This window comes from Schistocerca gregaria, chromosome 1 (genome assembly GCF_023897955.1).
Source record: "Schistocerca gregaria isolate iqSchGreg1 chromosome 1, iqSchGreg1.2, whole genome shotgun sequence".
Lineage (NCBI taxonomy): Eukaryota > Metazoa > Arthropoda > Insecta > Orthoptera > Acrididae > Schistocerca > Schistocerca gregaria.
In genome coordinates this window covers 968003730-968024793 of record NC_064920.1, presented here as the reverse complement: position 1 = coordinate 968024793, position 21064 = coordinate 968003730, and the positions used below count along the sequence as shown (strand labels likewise).

General features: G+C 38.3%; 1 protein-coding gene across 1 annotated transcript in view; it reads left to right on the top strand.

The window, feature by feature from the left end:
- Positions 1-21064, top strand: part of LOC126282429 (uncharacterized) — a 183904-nt gene that overhangs the window by 22443 nt on the left and 140397 nt on the right. Inside the window, exon 2 of the mRNA XM_049982118.1 lies at positions 6670-8033. Within this exon, the coding sequence (XP_049838075.1) occupies positions 6681-8033 (1353 nt within the window). The 5' untranslated portion in view covers positions 6670-6680. The remainder of the gene's footprint in view (positions 1-6669; positions 8034-21064) is intronic.

Sequence of the window (21064 nt, the reverse complement as noted above, 5' to 3'; positions counted from 1 at the left end):
GACATTCACGGAAACAGGAAGCTGGGCTCCCACAAAATGTCAACGTACAATGCCAGTGTCTGGTAATGGAAACGAAATTGCTGTTCTGGCTGCTGTAGCGCACAATCCTCAGGTAGGTGTATGAGAAATTGCACAAGGTGTAGGAATAAGCCACAGTAGTGTGTGCAGAATCTTGCATCAGCATCGATTTCACCCGTTCCATATCTCACTGCGCCAAGAACTGGATGGGAATGACTTTCAATCCCGCATTGTGTTCTGTCATTTTGAATTTCAGAAGTTGCAAGGTACTTCAGTATTTCTAAGCAATATGTTGTTTACGGACAAGGCTTCATTTACAAATTGTGGTAATGTGAATCTGCGGAACAAGCACTACTGGTCCATGCAAAATCCCCACTGGACTTGCCAAGCTGCTCATCAATGACAGTGGAGTGTCAATGTTTGGGGAGATATCATTGCTAACCATACTGTAGGTCCCTATTTTTACCATGGAACATTGAATGGACAGCAATATGCATCATTTCTTCAACACACACTAGCACTCCTCATGGAGGATCTAGGATTGGAACCTCATCTATCAATGTTGTTCCAACATGATGTATGTCCCACACACAGTGCAAAAGTTGTCAGAGACATTCTAGATGCAACATTTCCAAATAGGTGGATGGGACAGGGAGGTACTGTGCGATGGCCAGCACGGTCCCCTGACTTGACACCATTAGACTTCTTTTTCTGGGACGCAGTGAGAGACAGAGTGTACTAAGAACCTCCAGTGACAATAGAGGATATGCAACATCATATTACTGCAGCAAGCACAGCAATATCTGTAGAAACTCTACAATCTGTGGGACACTCTCTCGTTACCCATCTGCAAACGTGTATTGATGCAAATGGAGGGCACTTTGAACATAAGTTGACGTGACACAGTTTCATTGATCAAGATGTGGGTGTATTTTCTATGCTGGATGTAATGCACAACAATACAGTTTCTGTCAGAAACAGGGCATTAGATTAGTTTTTCGTTCCATAGATCCGTGTTGAGGAGATCCTCGTGGATGCGGAACAAGTCACCTTTTTTTTTTTTGAAGCTGAAATAGCAATACTAATAGTATAAATATATACAACACATCATTTGTTTCTATTCAAAAAATTCGTCAATGGAGTAGAAGGAGTTGGCCACTAGTAAGTCTTTCAGGGTCCTTTTAAACTGATCTCTATTTGTAACAAAAAATTTTATGTTTGCTGGCAAATTATTGATGATGAGTGTTCCTGAGTAGTGGACCCCTTTTTGAACTAAAGTAAGTGCTTTTAAGTCCTTGTGAAGATCATTTTTGTTCCTGGTATTGTATGTATAAACTGAGCTGTTTGTTGGAAAAAGAGATATATTATTTAGGACAAATTTCATTATGGAGTAAATATACTGGAGGCAGTAGTCAGTATACCCAGTTCTTTGAAGAGGTTTCTACAGGACGTCCATGAGTTTAGTCCACAAATAATATGTATTACACGCTTTTGGACTCTGAAAACTTTTGTTTAACTTGAAGAGTTACCCAAAATATTATACCATATGACATTATGGAATGAAAGTAGGCAAAGTATGCAAGCTTTTTCACTTTTATGTCGCCTATGTCTGCTAACACTCGAATTGCAAATACAGATTTGTTAAGGCGTTTCTGCAGTTCTGTGGTTTGCTCCTCCCAACTGAATTTATTATCAAGTTGTAATCCCAGGAATTTAAGACTGTCAACCTCTTCTATCTGCTCTTCTTCGTACTTTGCATTTGCTGGGTGGAAACCTCTTACAGGTTCTGAACTGCATATAGTGAGTCTCTTCGAAGTTTAATGTCAGTGAGTTGGCTTTAAACCATTTATTAATATCCATGAAAATATCATTAGCAGATCTCTCTAGAACTACACTCGACATACTATTTAATGCAATACTTGTGTCATCTGCAAACAAAACGAACTCTGCTTCAGGCAGTGTAACTGATGAGAGATCATTAATGTACACAAGAAAAAGCAATGGCCCTAAGATGGATCCTTGTGGGACACCACATGTAATTTCTTCCCATTCTGATGATGACTGATGACTTAATTCACTAGCCCCTTGCACTGACACCCTTTGTTTCTTGTTAGCGAGGTATGACTTGAACCATTTTGCAGCACTGCTCATGACACCATAGAATTCTAATTTATTTAAAAGGATGTTGTGGTTTACACAATCGAATGCCTTTGACAAATCACAGAAAATACCTGCTGCTTGTAACTTGTTATTTAATGAATTAAGTACATTTTCACTGTATCTCTAACTGTAGGTCTAGTTGTCATTTCGTTAGAATAAACACACAGTTACAATTTGAAAAATTTAACTCTGCGTAGAATGTGTCACTTGTTTATTTTTGTGGATTATGCATACCTTCCCATTGTGTGAACCCCTAACACAGCAGTGTGAGGTGCACTCTGGAGTCTTAGGATGTGCGCTATCTGTGCGCTTCATTTATTTCAAGTGTCAACTTCGCTTCGCAATTTCTCGGGAAGTGGTTGACGTATTGTGATGCAACCAACGCTATTATTTTTGTGATTTTTCGTGGTATTGATTGCGTATGAAATAATAGGGGGGTGTCCATTTAAAAGTACACAAGTTTGTGTTGAAAATAGTAAACCCCTGTTGTATGTTCATGCTGGTGAAAACACTTTTTGAATATCTGTCATCTTTCCAGAGGTATCTGAGGTGGCAGAGTTAGGTGAGACACCCTGTATATTGTTGTAATATATTAGTTTTGTCCAGAAAGTGGTCAAGATGAATCAAATCGTGTCTTTAGAACTTAAGAACTATGTAATTATGGTAGGGATTGCCTTGAGCCAATGGAAAAGCAGACAGTAGTGGAACACTGTGGAAGTCAAGTGGAGAGGGTCACATTTTTGAGTGAAAGTTCAAGGTAGCAATTATGGACTCTCAGATGTTTGCTCTGGAAGAAGGAAGAAATGCCTGTGGTATTGTGCAGTTTTTGGTGGGGTGGATGTTTGATTCTGGGCAGTGAATGGCTGTACCATACTTTATTCTCTGGAGGGACTTCATATTCCAAGAGGTATAAATATGTTCCAGAGTAGAACTCTTAACTTTTTCCACTTGTGATATGACACTGAGGATAGACAGAGTATGAGTTACTGTTCTTTGTATCCCATCTAATAATTTGCAAATCATCACGATGGAGTTTGCCCTGTTTTTGTGCGGTGAATATTTCATGTATTGTAATTATGAACTGGACTTGGTTTTCCCCTATGTTCACTGACTATTCCATTTGGGAATTTTGCTACCATTCCTGTAATGCTCTCAACATAACGTTACTGCATCTTTCTTGAATAAACATTATTCAACATAGTTCTCTGTCGGCTAACCAATTCCAGATGTTAGATTAGAAGCCTTGTTATTAAATTATTCATTTAACTTTATTTTGTATTTCTGTGTACTTTATTAACTTGGAATTCTAGCCAGGGCTTAGACTATTTGACTGCAGGATCACATCTGAGGGTTATTATTGGCAGTGAATTAGCTGTGGGGTGTGAAAGCAACATGTACAGCTTGACCGTTTGACTACATCAAGCTATTCTTTTTAAACAGAGCCACACACATCCAAATTGCCTAGGGTATGAATAAGCACAGGTAAAGGCGCAACTGGTTGGCTTTTATGAGATGCTGTTTAGAAGGGCAATTACACTAGCAGTAACCATTAGGTCCAGTCACACCTTCTGCAAATCCACGAAGACTACATAGTTTGCTGTCCCTCTCTTCTTTATTAATTTTTTAATATGAATATGCTGTCTATAAATGAGTCACTGGTCTAGAACCATTCTATTGTTTCAGATATTTTAAATTCCATCTCTATTCCTTTTTTTAAAGATTCTCTTATATAATCATGCAGTTGATGGCATCACACTTATGCCCCAGTAATTTCTACAGTCTTGCTTGTAACCCTTCCTATAGACTGAAGTATTTTAGGCTTTTTTCATCCATTGGGTACCTGGTCGTCTTCCAGACAGTTATTATACAATTGGCTCAAGATGTCATCTCCAACCATAGAAGCTGCCTTTAATAACTTTTTTTATTCCACCTGGACCCACTGATTTCTCATTGTTATATGCTTCACAGTATTATTTTAATACAAGGGTGTCATTTTACTTCTTCCATCATTTGATTGGTCTGATCATCTTATTGGCATTTGCCAGTTACTGGGGATGTAGGGGCACTTGTTGGAGGTGAAAGGCCTACCTCCCATCTTATGGTTTCAGGAGCCTCCATCTGCCTTTGTATGGTGTACACTAATTCTCCCCCCACCCTACCCCCTACTCTCCATGATGCCTACAAAGTATGTTTACAATTTTAAAAAATGTATTACAAAGGCAAATGATGTAATAGCTTTCATTTGCACTGAATATAGTGCATCAGATCATTAAGAATGAATCATAAACTTTAACGGATTGGAATCTCAAAAACAGTAATTAAATTCTATTTGAAATGATACCCTCAGCTATAACTGTTATTTTCTGAGTCTCTTGAGCACTAGGGCACTTTATAGTTCACTTTAACAGTGTAGTAATATTATAAATGCATGTACATGAATCCAAACTTCCCAAGTTTGGGAGTTGATCTTCCAGCATTGTTACTCTATAGGTGAACATACGTCATTGGGGGAGCATGGTGACAGTACTAGTCTCTAGGTACAGGAGATTATTAACTTTCAGTAGTCAAATGCCTAGAGTGTGGGCCATGCCAACAGATACTGCAGAGGGCCCAGCATGTGAGGAAAAGAATACGACAGAGACCAGTATATGCATGAAGGTAGGAATTAGCCAGGAACATTGAAAGCAGGTACAGCCCATAAATCTCAGCCAGGTGATGGAGGGCTGGCCCAGCCAGAAACAAGTGTGCTGATGGCTTGTGTGAAGTTGTGGAATCATGAAAAATGAAATTAACTTATGAACAAAAATAGATTATTTAATCAATACTGTTCATAATATTCACCAGTTAACTCACAATGCCATCCACAACAGATTACATGATCTAAATGAACAGCTGATAATAATTTGCAATGAATGACGTCTTATTAGCTAAAGGAGACAGAAAAACTGAAGAGCATTGCTGTCCTGTGTTCTGAATTCTGTATATGTGATGTGACAGAGGAAGCAGGATGCAGTTTTCATAGAGGGAGGATGTGGGCACCCATAAACTCCAAACACATGCACACGTGCCCAGACACACACACACACACACACACACACACACACACACACACACACACACACACGGGAAGGATGTGCCTCCTGCTGCTCTGAAAATATTGGTACACTGTTGAGGTATGCATTTAGAAGAGGGCAGCGTGTTAGAGGACAGTATTAAGTGGACAAAGCATTGATATCATTTTTGGATTATGTTTCTATGAGTTTTGTTTCTTATGACAAGCTGTAACACCATGTGGGTGCATTGTAGAATCTTCTTCTAGGCACGCTAGTGCACTGAGAAGTAAAAAGCTGTGTAATATTTTGCTGAGCAAATCCAGTCTTTGAATGCTGTATGAACTGTTGACTCTCAGTGGACTGATTTTAGTTGTGGACTCTTGATCGTAAGACAGTTGGTTTGATATAGATGGTAACTGTTAGACAGATGATTTTGAGTGACCTGTAGACTAAAAGTGACTGATAAACATTAACACTGGTATGAAGAACTGTATGTTAGAAAAGTGTACTTGTTGTGTTATTTTTGAGTTTTTGGTATGAAAATGTAGTATAGTTAATATTCAAAATGCTTTCCTCATTTAAATAGTGAACCTGGATCTGAAATCCGGAACAAATGTGCAGTAGCTTAACAGTCAATAGAGACCAGGTTAGATCTTGAATGAGTTATGTAGTATGTATTCCTAGACTAGGTAGTGAATTTTCACATTTACTGAGTTTAGTGTTGTATGAGAAAAACTAAACCATTCTGCTGCTGTATGAAACAAAATTTCATAAGTTTTCAAGTAGCATATAATCTTGATCCCCACAGCTAACACTAATTTTAACAATAATGAAAACCACCTAAAGTGTATTATACCCTATTACTGTCCTACAACAGTTTAATTCTTAGAACAAATTCAGGATGTTGAGTTGTGCTCAAGCCATTATATAAATTGTCTGATTGTCATATGTACTGTTACAGACCAAATCAAGAAACAATGACCACAAACATTCTGCCAACAGCCTGGTGGAAGTAGGGCATTCAGGCATGCACAGTAAACTGTATACATTATACTATAAGTAGCATGCCACGCCTGCTCAACAAACCTCCTTAAGACAATCAACAAAATGTTTGTGATAAATGTTTCTCAACTTAGTCTTTAACACTGCATACGACAACCAGGCCATTTAAATCATGACTTCACCATGACTTGGTAGCCTGAAGATATCCTAACAACAAAACTGGTTGTAGCACGATATGTGTCGTAATACAGCTGAAATGGCTATCATTAATAATTAAATTTCCAAAGAGCATTTGTTCTGTGTTCTGAATTTCATAAGCTTCAAGGGACAAACCTCATTAGCTATTAAAGATAAAGAGGGGATGAGTCAAGAATTTATGCAATAAAAATATGATTTTTATGCAGCTAAATATTTTGTTCTGTTTGCTTTGTTACAGAAATTGACAAAATGGCAGAGGCAATTTTGCTCCAGCAAGAGCATACAAGTGAAAAATTGATGGAAGAAGCCTTGCATATTCATAGAATCATTCCACAGAGAAGTATTGATGAGATATACTCATCACTTGAAACTTTCTGTGATGATCCAAATAGGGTAAAGAGAGTTGTGCTCAAGTTTTTGGGTCATGTAAAGGAAGACAGTGCCACTGCTGATGATTCCATTGAAGAGTTATCTAAGAGACCTAAGAAAAGAAACTATGATGATGAGCATAATCAACCATCTACATCAGGGATACCATCTGAAATTCCTGTTACGGGTGATGCAAATGGAGACAATGGGACTAAGCCTCTGACAACTAGAAATATACCTGTGGATGTAGATGTGTCAGCACATAGTGATTCTCTTCCTGCTGAAAGTGACAAATGTGTCATAGCAGATGAAGCATCAACTTTTTTTTCAGATTCTACAATTCCAGGCCGTGCTGGAAATGGAAATCATAAGAACATGTTTGACAGGGTCCTTCAAGCTGACTTAATACTGCCTGATGTTAACGGGGTGGATAGTGAAAGTAAACAAGCATATTACAATACTCTCATGAAAATTTTTCCTGATGCTCAAAAAGATTTTGTGAAAGGCATATGTGATAAATGTTCACAAGATGCCAACTGGTTACGTAATGCTACATCAAATTTATTGGAAAATGGTTACCCAAAAGCTGCAGATAACAGTGAACAGGAAGTGGAGCTAGTAGCAAACCAGGAACTTTCTGGAAGAATAGAAGAAAATGATTGTAATCTGCTTACTATAACTGCAGATAACATTGAACAGGAAGTGGAGCTAGCAGCAAACCAGGAACTCTCTGGAAGAACAGAAGAAAATTATTATAATCTGCTTGCCATATTTCCAAATGCTGATCCAACTTATATAAGAGAGACCTATGAACAGATTGCAGATGACGAAGACGCAATGAAAAAATTTGTTAATGACACTTTAGAAAGTGGCAAGTATCCAACACTAGCAGAGTATGAGGAAGAAATGAAAGTAGTGGAAATTAGAGAGAAATACCTAAAAAATTTCAAAATTGAAGAGTTTTTGGAAATTTTTCCTGACCCTTTTAAGTACTTTTTTGAAGAAAAAAAGAATGACAAAACCAATTCTGAGTTAAGTTTAAATTATCTGAAATCCCATTATAAGGAAATATGTACAGCAGTTTTGCAAGAATGTTTGATGAAAAATGAATACAGTCTCACTAAATCGTGTGCAGAGTTAGATAAGTGCCAAAATTTTACAAAATCATTGCATGGTGAACATGAAATACAGTACAGTGAAAATGATGTGAAAGATATTTCATTTATGCAGGAGGTAAGTGATCTATATTAGTATTAACAATTCCATTTGGTTTTGAAATTTGTGTGCGCATAATCTTAGTTTGGATGTTCTGGTGTGTGTGAATTATTTTGTATGATTGAATTATTCCCTTACCTTGTGCCACTCTTATATTATGGTGATGGATATTCCAGGATGGAAAAAATATATAAAAAAATGAGGAAAGGCAACCACTCACCCATTACTAATTGATGCACAGCATATAGACACATAGGCTTTGCATGCATTAGAGTTACTGCTCCTTTTTTGGTTTAAATAACACATGAGTACACAGAGAGAAAAAAAAATCCACTCACGTTTGGCCACAGCAAAACTTACTGTTTGTGGACTGTTCATCATGCTGACCGGAGTGGGAGGAAATGGTACTAGTGATTGGCGACTGGAAAGGGTTTAGATTTGTTTGACAAGAGAGATGAAGTAAGTAGGAGTCAGAAGTGGGTAAGAGAGATGGCTCACAGTGACAGTTGTAAAATGGCTGCAAGAGGTGACAATCACAACAGAGAGAGAATGAGAAAAAGGGGGAGGGGAATGGAAGGGATATTGGAAAAGAGAGTAGAAGATTTGGACATGGAAGGAATAGTGTGGCAAATGACAGGATAAGGAAGAGTAAATATAAGGAATGGAAAGTGGACAAGTAAAAGTTTTGGCTTGAGGGAGTTGGAGAATAAATTATATGCTGGTGGGTGCGATGCAAATGGCTCAGTTACTGGAGAAACTGCTGAAATCATTGGGGCTGTGGTTTACTGTGAGCTCTTTATGGTTTGCCACAGTTTGGTAGTGGCCATTTGTGCAGGTGGTTGGCTGGGTTAGCTTTCATCCCTTATTTGAATGCTGGATGGTAGTTGCAGCACAGCTAGTATGCAACATGTCTGCCTTCACATTTTGCACTACCTTTTATGTAATGGGAAATGCTGGTGACTTCGACATTACTATGTGCACATGTTGGATTGGGTTTTCCACATGGGAATGAAGTATATAGTTGTAATTGAGACAATGAGTGGTATGAAGATGGACTAGAATGTTGCCTAGGTTTGATTGGGTGACAGAACACTGCTTAGGATGATGGGGCATGATTTTGGAAAGGATACCACTTGTCTCAAGGTACAACAAGAAGTAACTGAAGCTATGGTGATAGGTGGTATAAACTTTCTTAAGGTGGAGATGATAAGAAAGATACTGGTCACTGACTAGTTACAACAGTGATGAGTTTGGTGATACAAATGGCACAGAAGAATCTGTTACTGGACTATTTTAGAGAATTTTGTGAGATTGTAAAGGCTTTGGCAAGGTTATTATCATGTTTCGATAACTTCAGTTCCCACCCAGGGCTACAAGAGTTCTATCAGGAGATATCTGTAATGTAGAATGAGTGACACCTGTCAAAATAATAGTGTTGTTGGTGTTTAATATGTTTGATATGATACGCACATAGTCATCTGAGAGGTAGAAATCAACAACTAAAGATGAAGCTCCTTGAGTTGAGAAGAACCAGATAATTGGATTTGGGTGCTGGGGTTGAGATTCATTAGCGTAGAGTTGAGGCTATCTTTGCCATGAACCTAGATCATTAGGTGCATTTTATTGTAATTTTCTCCCTGCTTAATTGAGAGATGACTTTGCAAAAAACTTCAGCTTGGATTTTATTTCATTTTATTCATCATACTGAGAATGCATTAATGTGGAACTCTGCTCGTGACTTTTTAATGAATTTAATATAGAAGTTTCAAGTTTCTAGTTTGTAATATGTATTTGTTATTCAGTGTCAGGGCTTTCTTATTGGCTCTTAGAATTGACCAGCAACAGAAATTCCTCACAAATTGTCACATACATTCCAGCAGTGTTTGAGTTGTGAAGGTATGTGCAGAATATGCCATATTGGTACCTGATGAAAAAAAGAGTTAAAACAACACCCCCTTAAGGTCATAGTACTGGAACCTCTCTCTCTCTCTCTCTCTCTCTCTCTCTCTCTCTCTCTCTCTCTCTCTCTCTCTCTCTCTCTCTCTCTCTCTCTCTCTATGTCTTTTTTTAATACATAATTCCAATTTTTAGTTGATAAAAAAATAAATGTGTAAAATTGAAAAGCTATGTTGTAGAAGAACTGAGTTTTCAGCCACCCATGAACACCAGCAGAATGGTCAAAACACTGCATTCCAGTGACTTAATTTTGCACAATGTCATTCAGGAAAATATTTCTGTAACATCTGCATCTACACTCTGCAAGTCATGTGCTGACTTGTGTGTTTAGGGTATTACTATCAATAACACCAGCCCACTCCTTTGTTGTTTGATTCACAAATCAAGTGCGGGAAGAAAACCTGGCCCTAATTTTCTAAATGAACACTCGAAGAGAAGTGGCATTATTCTTTGTATAATCTCTATTAATCCTATTTGATAACAGTTCCAAGAACCTCTGACTGAAGAGCAGTGATTGAAAAGCAATTATGTTAGTGTTTTCTAAGCTGTTTCTTTCTTTGATGAATAATTACATTTTCTTTGGATTATTCCAATTGATCTCAGTCTTGTCTCTGCTTTCTTACAACTGATTTCATGTGGCCATTCCACTTTAGGGTGCTAACTGTTTGTGCTCCTAAGCATTACTTAGGCATTGCTTTTATAATGGTGATGACATGTTCATCTGACCAACTACGGATAACCTGCCCCTTGCCCTAGGCTTTTTCTTGCTAGTCCACAAGGGTACATAGGAGAGACTCTGTGGAAAGGATGGGGAAGGTACTGGCAGGTTTGCGCTGAGGCTTGAATTGTGTTTGGATGCTCTGTAAGTAAGATCATCAGCTGTGAAAGTTCAGTGTGTTGAGGTGAGCCCAGATCCAACAAATAGTTTTTATATCAGGTATGTCACATCACAATAATCTCTGTGCTATTAATACTGATCAATTTCTGAATAATTTGTCAAGTAAAACTTTCTGCTGTCCTTTTTTCCCCATAAGGTAAGTCTTTCCACTCCCGGGATTGGAATGACTCCTTATCCTCTCCCTTAAAACCCACATCCTTTCGTCTTCCCCTCTCCTTCCCTCTTTCCTGAAGAAGCAACTGTCGGTTGAAGCTAGAAATTCTGTGTGTGTGTGTTTGTGAGCGGCGCTTTCCCGCTTGGTAAGTCTTGGAATCTTTTTAATATATTTTTCCCATGTGGAAGTTTCTTTCTATTTTATATATATATATCTGGATACTTCCCACCAACACCAACCTATCCAAACTAGGGAGATGGGAACTTGCCCTTCAGTATATCCTCTCTTCTCGATATCCACCAGGCCTCAACCTCCGTTAATTTCAAGTTGTCGCCGCTCATACCTCACCTGTCTTTCAACAACTTCTTTGCCTCTGTACTTCCGCCTCAACTGACATCTCTGCCCGAACTCTTTGCCTTTACAAATGTCTGCTTGTGTCTGTGTATGTGCGGATGGATATGTGTGTGTGTGTGAGTGTACACCTGTCCTTTCTTCCATATATAAAGAAACTTCCACATGGGAAAAATATATTAAAAACAAAGATTCCAAGACTTACCAAGCGGGAAAGTGCCAGTAGACAGGCACGATAAATAAAACACACAAACACACACACAGAATTTCTAGCTTTCACAACCGATGGTTGCTTCTTCAGGAAGGAGAGGGAAAGACGAAAGTATGTGGGTTTTAAGGAAGAGGGTAAGGAGTCATTCCAATCCCGGGAGCGGAAAGACTTACCTTAGGGGGAAAAAAGGACAGGTGTACACTCGCGCGCACACACACATATCCATCTGCACATACACAGACACTAGCAACTTTCAGAAGTTGAAGTACAATGGGAGAATGAAATGATGTTATCAGCTGTATTATTTTCCTTACAACATTTACTGTGACCATGATATCCCTCATACTTAAATATGTAGTGCTTACCTATGTACTATAAAGCAAAAACTAGTGGTATCTCCAGACAGTTGTCATTCAGGAGACATCTACACAAGCAGAAGAAACATCTAAATGAAAGGTGCAAAACTACTATACAGAAAATTACTGTGCCAAGAACTTAGTCAAAAGATCAAGATGGAAAAACAGTGAATAGTAACAGTTGAGTCATAGTCCATTAACTGAAAGAAAAGGCCAATAGTGAATTACAGTTTGTAGGGGAAAGTTTGAACAGACTAGGGTGAAAGATAAAAGGAAAATAAAAAATAAATAAATGATGAAAAGAAATGAGAAAGGATTAATAGTTAAAGATGAAGACAGAAGAAATTGGCTAAGTAAAAGTGAATCAATTGAATCAAAGAATTAAAAATTAACAGGGAACATAACAGGTGCTTGTCCATGACAAGAATTTTCTCCATCTGTACGCCCAGTAGATTTATTGGGTTGAGTCATACGTTGCTTCAAATGAGGACTTGTCCATGAGATTTCACGATGAACTATTGGTTAATCTGCTGGTTACTACTCCAGATTCCCATTAGAGAGCTTGCAGTTGGATGGTACACCATATTCTCATGCTACTATTTGTCCAAGAACTGGCAAGTTTGCTGCCAGTTGTCAGTAGAAGTTGATCTGTTGGGCAGATTAGTTGTATGTTTTTTGGTGAGCTCTGAGCTCAATTGATTGTAAAGTATTAATCATGCTTGAGAAATGACCAGTCCTCAGAGATGAAGTAACCATTTCGAGACAAAAATGATGACTATCATTGACACTTCAATTGAACAGGACTAAAACAGACAATTGTCCTTGTAGGAAAAAAGTATCAAAATTTTCATACTTATTTTCAGTATTTCGCTTACATTTAGAAAACTGTGTCATTTAGCATGTTTGATTTTCTGACAAGCAGTATCAGAACTAGAATGCACTGAAAAGTAGCAATATCTTTGGCCCTTCCGTGAGAATGTCAAAAAGGTGCACCGCACCTCCCCCTCATAACTAAAAAAATTTACATGTTGTCAACAAAAAACCACACTCCCATGTTAAAGTACATTAAATTTCATTCAAGAGATGTCAGTAACGTTCAGTTTTTTCATAAATATGGGCAAGAAAAGTGAAAATCACAAAAAATGCCTTCTGCATCATCATGCCAAATGACCCCTCCCACAAGTCTACCTTTCATTGGCACTATATTTTTGTTATATTATGCTTAAAAGAGATTATTTTGAATGGACTGATGAGAAAGCATGTTTGATGAAAACAATAACAAACTATACAACATATTAAGTATGTGACACTGAATAGTAAGATGAATATGAAATCTGTATCTGTACATGAGTGAATGTCGAGCCCGGGATTGGGTCATCACTTTGAGTAGCTTCTGCCTATGGAAAAAAAAATAATATGGATACAAAAGACAGATATGCTCTGCGGTGAACTACGAAGGTATGAAATTGATGTCATGTGCACAGATTTTTTTACTCATCTCCATTCAGCTCTTGGTGGCACAGGCAACGTTTCTTGGGCCCTGGAATGTCCAGTTGAAGGATATTGAGCAATGGATGGTTCAGCTAAAGCATCAGGGGCTGTGGAAGGTCTAACATGAACAGTGAGCTGTTACTGTTCTTCAGCTGACAAAATTGTAAATAAATGATTAATGTTGTGATAGAAAAATTAATTAGTAAAGTTGCATAATACTGCAAAATATTACATGAATTAATACTGAGGTTCTTCAGATGGTAGTACTGCAAGGGGCTCAGTCAGGTGGTCTTTGTCTTCTGTGTCAAAACTGTTCATCGATGTTGGAGCAAGATCATTCACATTGCTGGCACAGTTTCATGCAGAGCAGTGCTACTTGCCTACACGGACACCAACCTTGGCAATCTATTTTGTAATGTCAACTTCCACCCTCATTGCTTCAGATCCAAGTAGTTTCTGATCCATTGCTGCACCCTGAGGAAAACTGGATGTGTGTTGTTGAGTTGCAGATTCAGTGGGATGTGTGGACCCATATCTGCTGATGCTTTGGAGAGTAATGTCACATATTGCTTATACCTCAGCTTGTTGAGTATTTTGACTGGGTGCTTAGCACCAGAAAGGGCAGTGAGAAATTTCTCATCAGCAACTGTTATTTCCTTTGGATAAGTTGAAGGCGCAGTGAATTCAGTAACGTAAGATTCAAGGTCTGGATTTTTGGAGAGAGTCTTCAGAAATTTAACCGTGCCTTGGTTGAATAATGCAGACATAGTTGCTCATTGTGTGGAGGAAGAGCATGTGGTTGGCAGCACTCTTCTTCACTACACGTCCCAGACTGTAGAGGAACTACGAGGCTATATCTCTCCCTGGCTTGAGGAAGTGCACATTGGGTGGAGCTTGGAGACCCATCATTATGACCAGAAGGTCAGCATCTTCCCCATAATTGCAACACTCTTGTGAGCCAAAGCCAGGGGTTCTGCTCTTCACTCTGTAAGTGTGTGTGCATCATCAGCTGCTTGCTTGTAAGCAATTCCACTTTTAGTGCATTTTGTCATCAGCTTGGATACTAAACTATCCTTGTTTTTTAGAATTTGATAAAGAATTTATGTGGGAAACTGTTGGTGTCACAGTGCTGCTAAATTGTATCTCTATGAACTGTTTTTTGGTCGACCTGATCAGGTGCTCCGTGGACTAGGTACTCTTCTGTCTGTCCGAGTACTCATTGAATAAACTGTTGCGCTTTGATAGTACACTATAGCTCAAACATTTTTGAACGCCCTGAAAGTAAGATAAAAAAGCTAGTTATCAGATTCAAATATGAATCAGCAATATTGTTTTGCCACTGCCATGCTCAATATAACATTTAAGAGTAGTGTTCCACGTTTTTAAAAATGAAATCATTCAAACCTAACTTTCTGTTGTTATACTGTTCAGTTTTCAAGCATTACATGCTGCTAATTTTGTATTGTGGTGGCATAATATAATCTATTCTCACTAGATGATGTTGATAGGACATCAACAACACTGGGAAAAAAAAATGGTGGCAGATAAGAGGGTCAGTTATGCACGAGATATCAAAGAGTGAACTTCAGTGCATGCTCAGTGTAAACATCAATAATGTGCAGCTGGTCTTACTATGCAACAAATAGCTTGTCAAGAATATATTTCCTGGCCAGAATATGGGCCAACCTCAAAAGTCATATCAAAAAGTCGATGACAAATATGTAGTAGTCACAAGTAAATGTCATTGCTTCAAAACAGCACCAGTTCTAGCAGCATAACTCAACCATAATATGGAAAAGGCTGTGAGTGAAAATACTGTGAAAAAATGTTTTCAGGCAGTGAACCTTAACGAGCTTGTGGCGGCTAAGAAACCATTACTGACAGCTATTAATAGGCAGAAGAGGCTTCATTGGGAAAGAAAACATAAAAGTCGGGAAGTAAATCAGTGGAAAAAGGTAATTTACACTGACAAATCCAAATTTGAGGTCTTTGATACAAAGTAACTCAAGTTTTTTCGCCGGTTGCCAGACGAATGAATGTTACACCAATGCGAATCTCCAACATTAAAGCATGAAGGAGTTCCCTCATGGTCTGGGGATGTTTTGATGATGGTAAGACTGGTGATCTCATAGAAATAAATGGAACAATGAAGAAAAAAGATTTTCATCACATTCTACAGTATCATGCAAAACCATATGGAAGATGTTTGATTGGAAAAGGATTCATCCTACAGCAAGATACCACCCTAAACACACCTAAAACTGCGTGAAGCATATTTGGAAAATTTAGAAACAAATAAGGAACTGAGAAATTAAATCTGGCTATCCCAATCTCCTGACTTTAATCCTATCTTTACTCTATTTGAACTGCTTTGGGTCACCTGGATAGGGCATTTAAATCAAGGCCTATTACAAACGTTCATCAACTCTGTACCAGACTACAAGAGGAATGGCAGCATATCGCCGAGGACACCATAATGAAGCTGATAGCAAGAATGCCTCACGTATGCAGAGATTTGATAAAAGCCAAAAGAGGCTACTTTGAAGAGAGTAAAATTTGACTGCATGTATTTTGCATTTCAATAAAAGATTATTACACATCTCACTTTGAGTATATCTAAAATTTCTGGTTCAGATTTTCATTAATTCCTCAAAATCACTAATGTTCAAAAACTTCTGAGCAATAGTGTACTTATGCCACAAACATGGATACCAGAAAGATAGTTTATCACTGCTACTTTGAGTCAGTTATTCGTTATGGCATAATCTTCTGGGGAAATTCAGCAAATGTCACTAGGCTCCTAGTATTACAAAAGAAAGTAATGAGAAACGTGTGTTGGAAAAAAAAGAAGAAGAAGAAGAAGAAGAAGAAGGAATCCTGTCGACCACTGTTAAAAAATTTAAAAATACTATCTATCCCCTCACTTTACATATTTGAGATAGTGGTGTTCCTATATAAAATTCAACATACACTAGACAGTTTCCGTTTTCACCACAACTACAGCCCTTGCCATAGAGATAACTTCAAACTTCCAACACATCTTTTAAAACTTTATGCCCAAACGCCAGAGTATATGGGGTTAAAAATTTTCAATAAAATAAAATAAATATTTAAAATGGAGATTGGTTCACTGAAAAGATTGCTCTTTGCTCTTCTGATGGAAAAATGTTATTATTCTGTCTATGAATTCATTGAGGACAGCTTCACAGTGTGAACACAGGGATTGTATTACATGTATTATTTTATGTACATGTGTATCTGTAACTTAGAAATGTAAAATATAATGTAAACTTTTGTATTTATCTTAAAAAAGTGAAAAAAAGTTTCTTTTGTAAGCCTTGACATGTCTCCTGTACATCAAATCAAATGATTTGAAAATTCTACGTAATGAGCTGAATAATTCACATATCACGGATCTATGTGTCACAAATTTGTTTGAACGTACGCACACTTGTATGAATCTGTGCAAGAAAACGCTCCCACCAGTCACATATTCTGTACTACCTGGATCCAGAGCTGTGGGCTTCTTCAGCTTTTATCTTGCGAATGCAAGATAGATTGGTAAGGTCAGTACGGGTGTAGGCAAGTGGAACTGCTCAGCACAAAACTGTGCCAAGCAGTGTGAAGGTTGTGTTCCAGCATTGATGACAATTTTGATACAGAAGATGAAGATGACCTGGACAAGCCCCTTGCAGCACAACTCTCTGAAGCAGAAAATATTAATTCATGCACTTTTTGTAGCCTTGTGCTTCTTTAAGAATCAATTTTTCTTGATCATAATGTTAATCATTCAACTGTAATTTTTTCAGTCGAAGAACAGCAACGGCTCACTGTTCAGCCTGGACCTTCTAAGCTCGTGATACTTTGGCTAGACTATCCATTGCCCAATATCCTTCAGCTAGACGCTCTAGTACCCAAAAAACGTTTCCTGTGTCACTATCAAGAGGCAAATGGAGATGAGTAAGAAAAGCTGTGCACCTGACATCAGTACAAGTATTTCTTCATACTTCGTTAGTTCATTATACAACTTCTCTGTCTTTTGTGCCCATATTTAATCATGAAGCGCCTTCTTTCTTTTTCAGATGGAGGGTCTACTTGAAGTGATGATCCAATCCTGGGCTCAACATTCACTCACTTCATGACTTATGTACATTACGACAAACACGTTTCATTTTCGTCTTCCTATTTGTTGTCATGTATTTAACACACTGCCCAGTGCCATTAATATGACCACCTGTCAGACTCCTGAATATGGTCCACAATGATAGATGCACAGTTGTGCTGATCCATTGTACCTTCCAAAAGGTCAAGATCAGCCAGTGAATGGCACGAAAACATTCCCCAGACCATATTGTATTCTCCTTTGGCGTGGCCTCTTCGAACAATTGTTGCAGGGTGTTTGCTTTCAGATGTTTCAATCCAACAGACATCTGTCTGATGGAGAGCAAAACACAATTCATCCGAAAAGACTCCCTGTTGCCATGCAGTGGATGTCCAGTTGTGGTATTACAAAGTATGCAAATTCTAGCCTTCGCCGCTGATGAACAGCAGTCAGTATGGGTGGGTGAACATTCTGTGGAGGCCCATAAATGGCAATGTTTGCTGAATGGTAGTTGAGGAGACACTGTTGGTAGCCCCTTGGTTCATCTGGGTTGTCAGTTGCTCAATAGTTGCACTCCTCTTCACCTGTAGGCAACTCCACAGTTGTCGTTCACTCCTGTCATCTTTGTCCTGTGGTGTCCCACAATTAATGCTGATTTTTGATAGCGCCATTTTGCCATGCACAGTATAGTTTAACCATGGTGGCAGGCAAACAGTTTAAAAACTTAGCTGTTTCAGAAATGCTTCCATCCTTGGCCCATAAGGCGATGATCATGTTCTTTTGGACATCAAATAAATTCATTTCTACATTACAACAATGACTGCAGTTTTCAGCTTCTCCCAACACACTTCATGTACTGCCACTAGTACTGTAACCTGCAGTACACCAAAAGTATAACACCGATGATAGAGAGACAGGTAGGAATGGTTGTTTGGCTGTAACTTCAGACGACATTATTTGTAATTTTTGCCCTCCACCCTTATGAGGAAATTCAATGTTACTGACATCTGTTGTAGAAAGTTTAATGTGGTGTAGGGGTTTTTGTTGATATAATCTGTTCATCATAAGAATAAACCTGATGTAAAAAGTACAAACGTGATGATTGGTCAGAAGCTGTAGCACACATGCACTGGTGTTGTTACGCTCTTGGAAGTAGATCCTACTTATGTTTAAGATATCTTATTACTCAGCTACGTTAAATGAAACTTTAAGATATTCAAATGTATTAACAGTCAAACCGTTCTTTCTTTTTTCTTTTTTTTTCTTTTTTGTTTTTTTAATCACACTTTAGCTACGTAGTTTCTATTTCAAAAATCGTGTACAGTCGCAGCCTGTGCATTGTTGTGCCCTGATTGTAATGCACAGTATGAAAATGGCTGAGGCTGCTTTCTGTTTCATAGTGAGACATGCTTTCTGTTCTGTAGTCAGACATGTGCAAGGAACACAGTTAAAAAGTGCCCAGAAATAGGATGTTGCTGGCATGTTTGGTCAGAGAGTTTAGCTACCCTTTGTAATAAAAAAAACTCAGTGAATGGATCAATGAACAACCTGAACAAGTGTCATCGAATGTCTGCCAAGAACACACTCAACGAACAATATGGAACAAAATGTGATAAAAAACTAAAGAAAAGGTAGTGTGACGGAATGTGAACGAATTGCGGTTGTTCGTGTGTTGGTTCACGTCATACCAATATCATTTTTTTTTTCTTGTTCAATTTGAAATCATATATCTCATGATTATAAACTCATCATCATTTTTTTTTAAATAATGCACATCTTCTTGTTTCTAATTACATATTGGATGCAAAATTCCTGTTTCATTTCAAATACAAATTCTTAATTATCGATGTTTTATGAAAGACTGTTCATAAAAGTTTTTTAAATCATAACAATTTAATTTTTTAAGGCAAAAATGAAAAATCAGATCCTCTTTATTTAGACTATGTCCATCGTTTTATACAACAGAGGTAGATAACTATATGAAAAACAATCATTTTCACAGCATCAAGCACATCATACAAATGCTGCATTTTTACATTTCGTACTGTACCATTACAATATGAACCCAACAGAAATGATCCAGAAGCAGGCTGTGAGATTTGGCCCGAGAAGTAACAAGACTATTACACTTCCAGATGTACTGGAACTAATGTATGTAGCTTTTTCACACATCACTGCTGAATGCTGGCAGGATATAGAACGGCTCGTCATAAAAGAAGAAGAGAAAATGCTGCATCTGCTTGGCTCATTATCAATGTAGCAGGTGACACTTCCAGAACTGAAATGTATTTCTCGGATTCGGATAAGGAAGGAGCTAAGAGATTATGAGATGACTGACTGTAAGTAATACTTTCAGTGGCTTCAGTATTTAACTATACAGTGAAATTCTTCAATAATCTCTTATGTTACACACAGCTTATGTAGGAAGATTACCCTGTGGTTAAGTCAGGAATTTTCATAATTCCTGTTTTAATTACAGTAATAAGTTAGCTAAAAACGATATCATGTTGTGGTTTTTGTCTAGTTGTCTAAGGAGCATGTTGTGGGAGATTTGCAACATATTATTTCATTCTGCTTAAAAATTAAATGGCGTTCGAAGCTGTATTGCTCCTATGCTCATCTCTTTTTACGTGTAAACTGCAGCTGTCCACGTCACTGCAGGCTAGCTGTACCAGCTAACAGGCCTGAGCTGTCCATGTTAAATGCGTCAATAAAGCTGTTGTCCTGTATTATCACTAAGTCAAGGTGCATGTAATGCACAACACAAAATGGACCATTATTATCATACTTAACTTGACAGTACTTGTGACAGCTTGGCTGCAGTCCCACGTGAAATGGAAATCCAATAAGGTTCCAGCAAGCGCAGAAGAATATCTGTCTCGCGTGTGTCATCAGGTTTATTCTTATAATAAACAGATTATAGCTGTTCTAACTCAAGAACACTGTAATTATTGCTCAAAGATTACATGCACACATGGAAGACAATGTCTAACACAAGTGGCAATACACAAGTGGTCAGCAGAGCCTTGTGCTCTAGAATATATATTCATTGGTTCCAACAGGAGGCACAGCTGGCAGGCTGCACTAACAACTTCCATTGTATTAGCAGGCCAGGTGGCCTCTAGTGACTGAATCAAGCACAATCTTAATGTCTGAAGTATGAAGCAGCACTCATACAAAATTGGTATTTATGGCAGTCCTCTTCCTTTGTGATGAAGTGAACACTATACTCATGTTCATGTCTTCTGTGTTCAGCATAGGTTGTCAAGTCATGCAGTGCATTGCCACTCATGCGTAAGGTCGGAAGTGAAGTAAGTGAGGACAGGTGCTGTACCTGCCCCCCCCCCCCCCCCCCCCCCGCCCTCCATGAGAGACTATGTAGTAGGACAGACAATGCTGGCACAGCTTCCACTTCCATGTCCAAGTCCAAACACAGGAAAGGAGGTTGTGACAAAGTCGGCAGAACAGGTGGAAAGGCTGCATTGGAGATGGCGACTGTAGAAGCATTGGCTGTGACACCACAGGAGCCA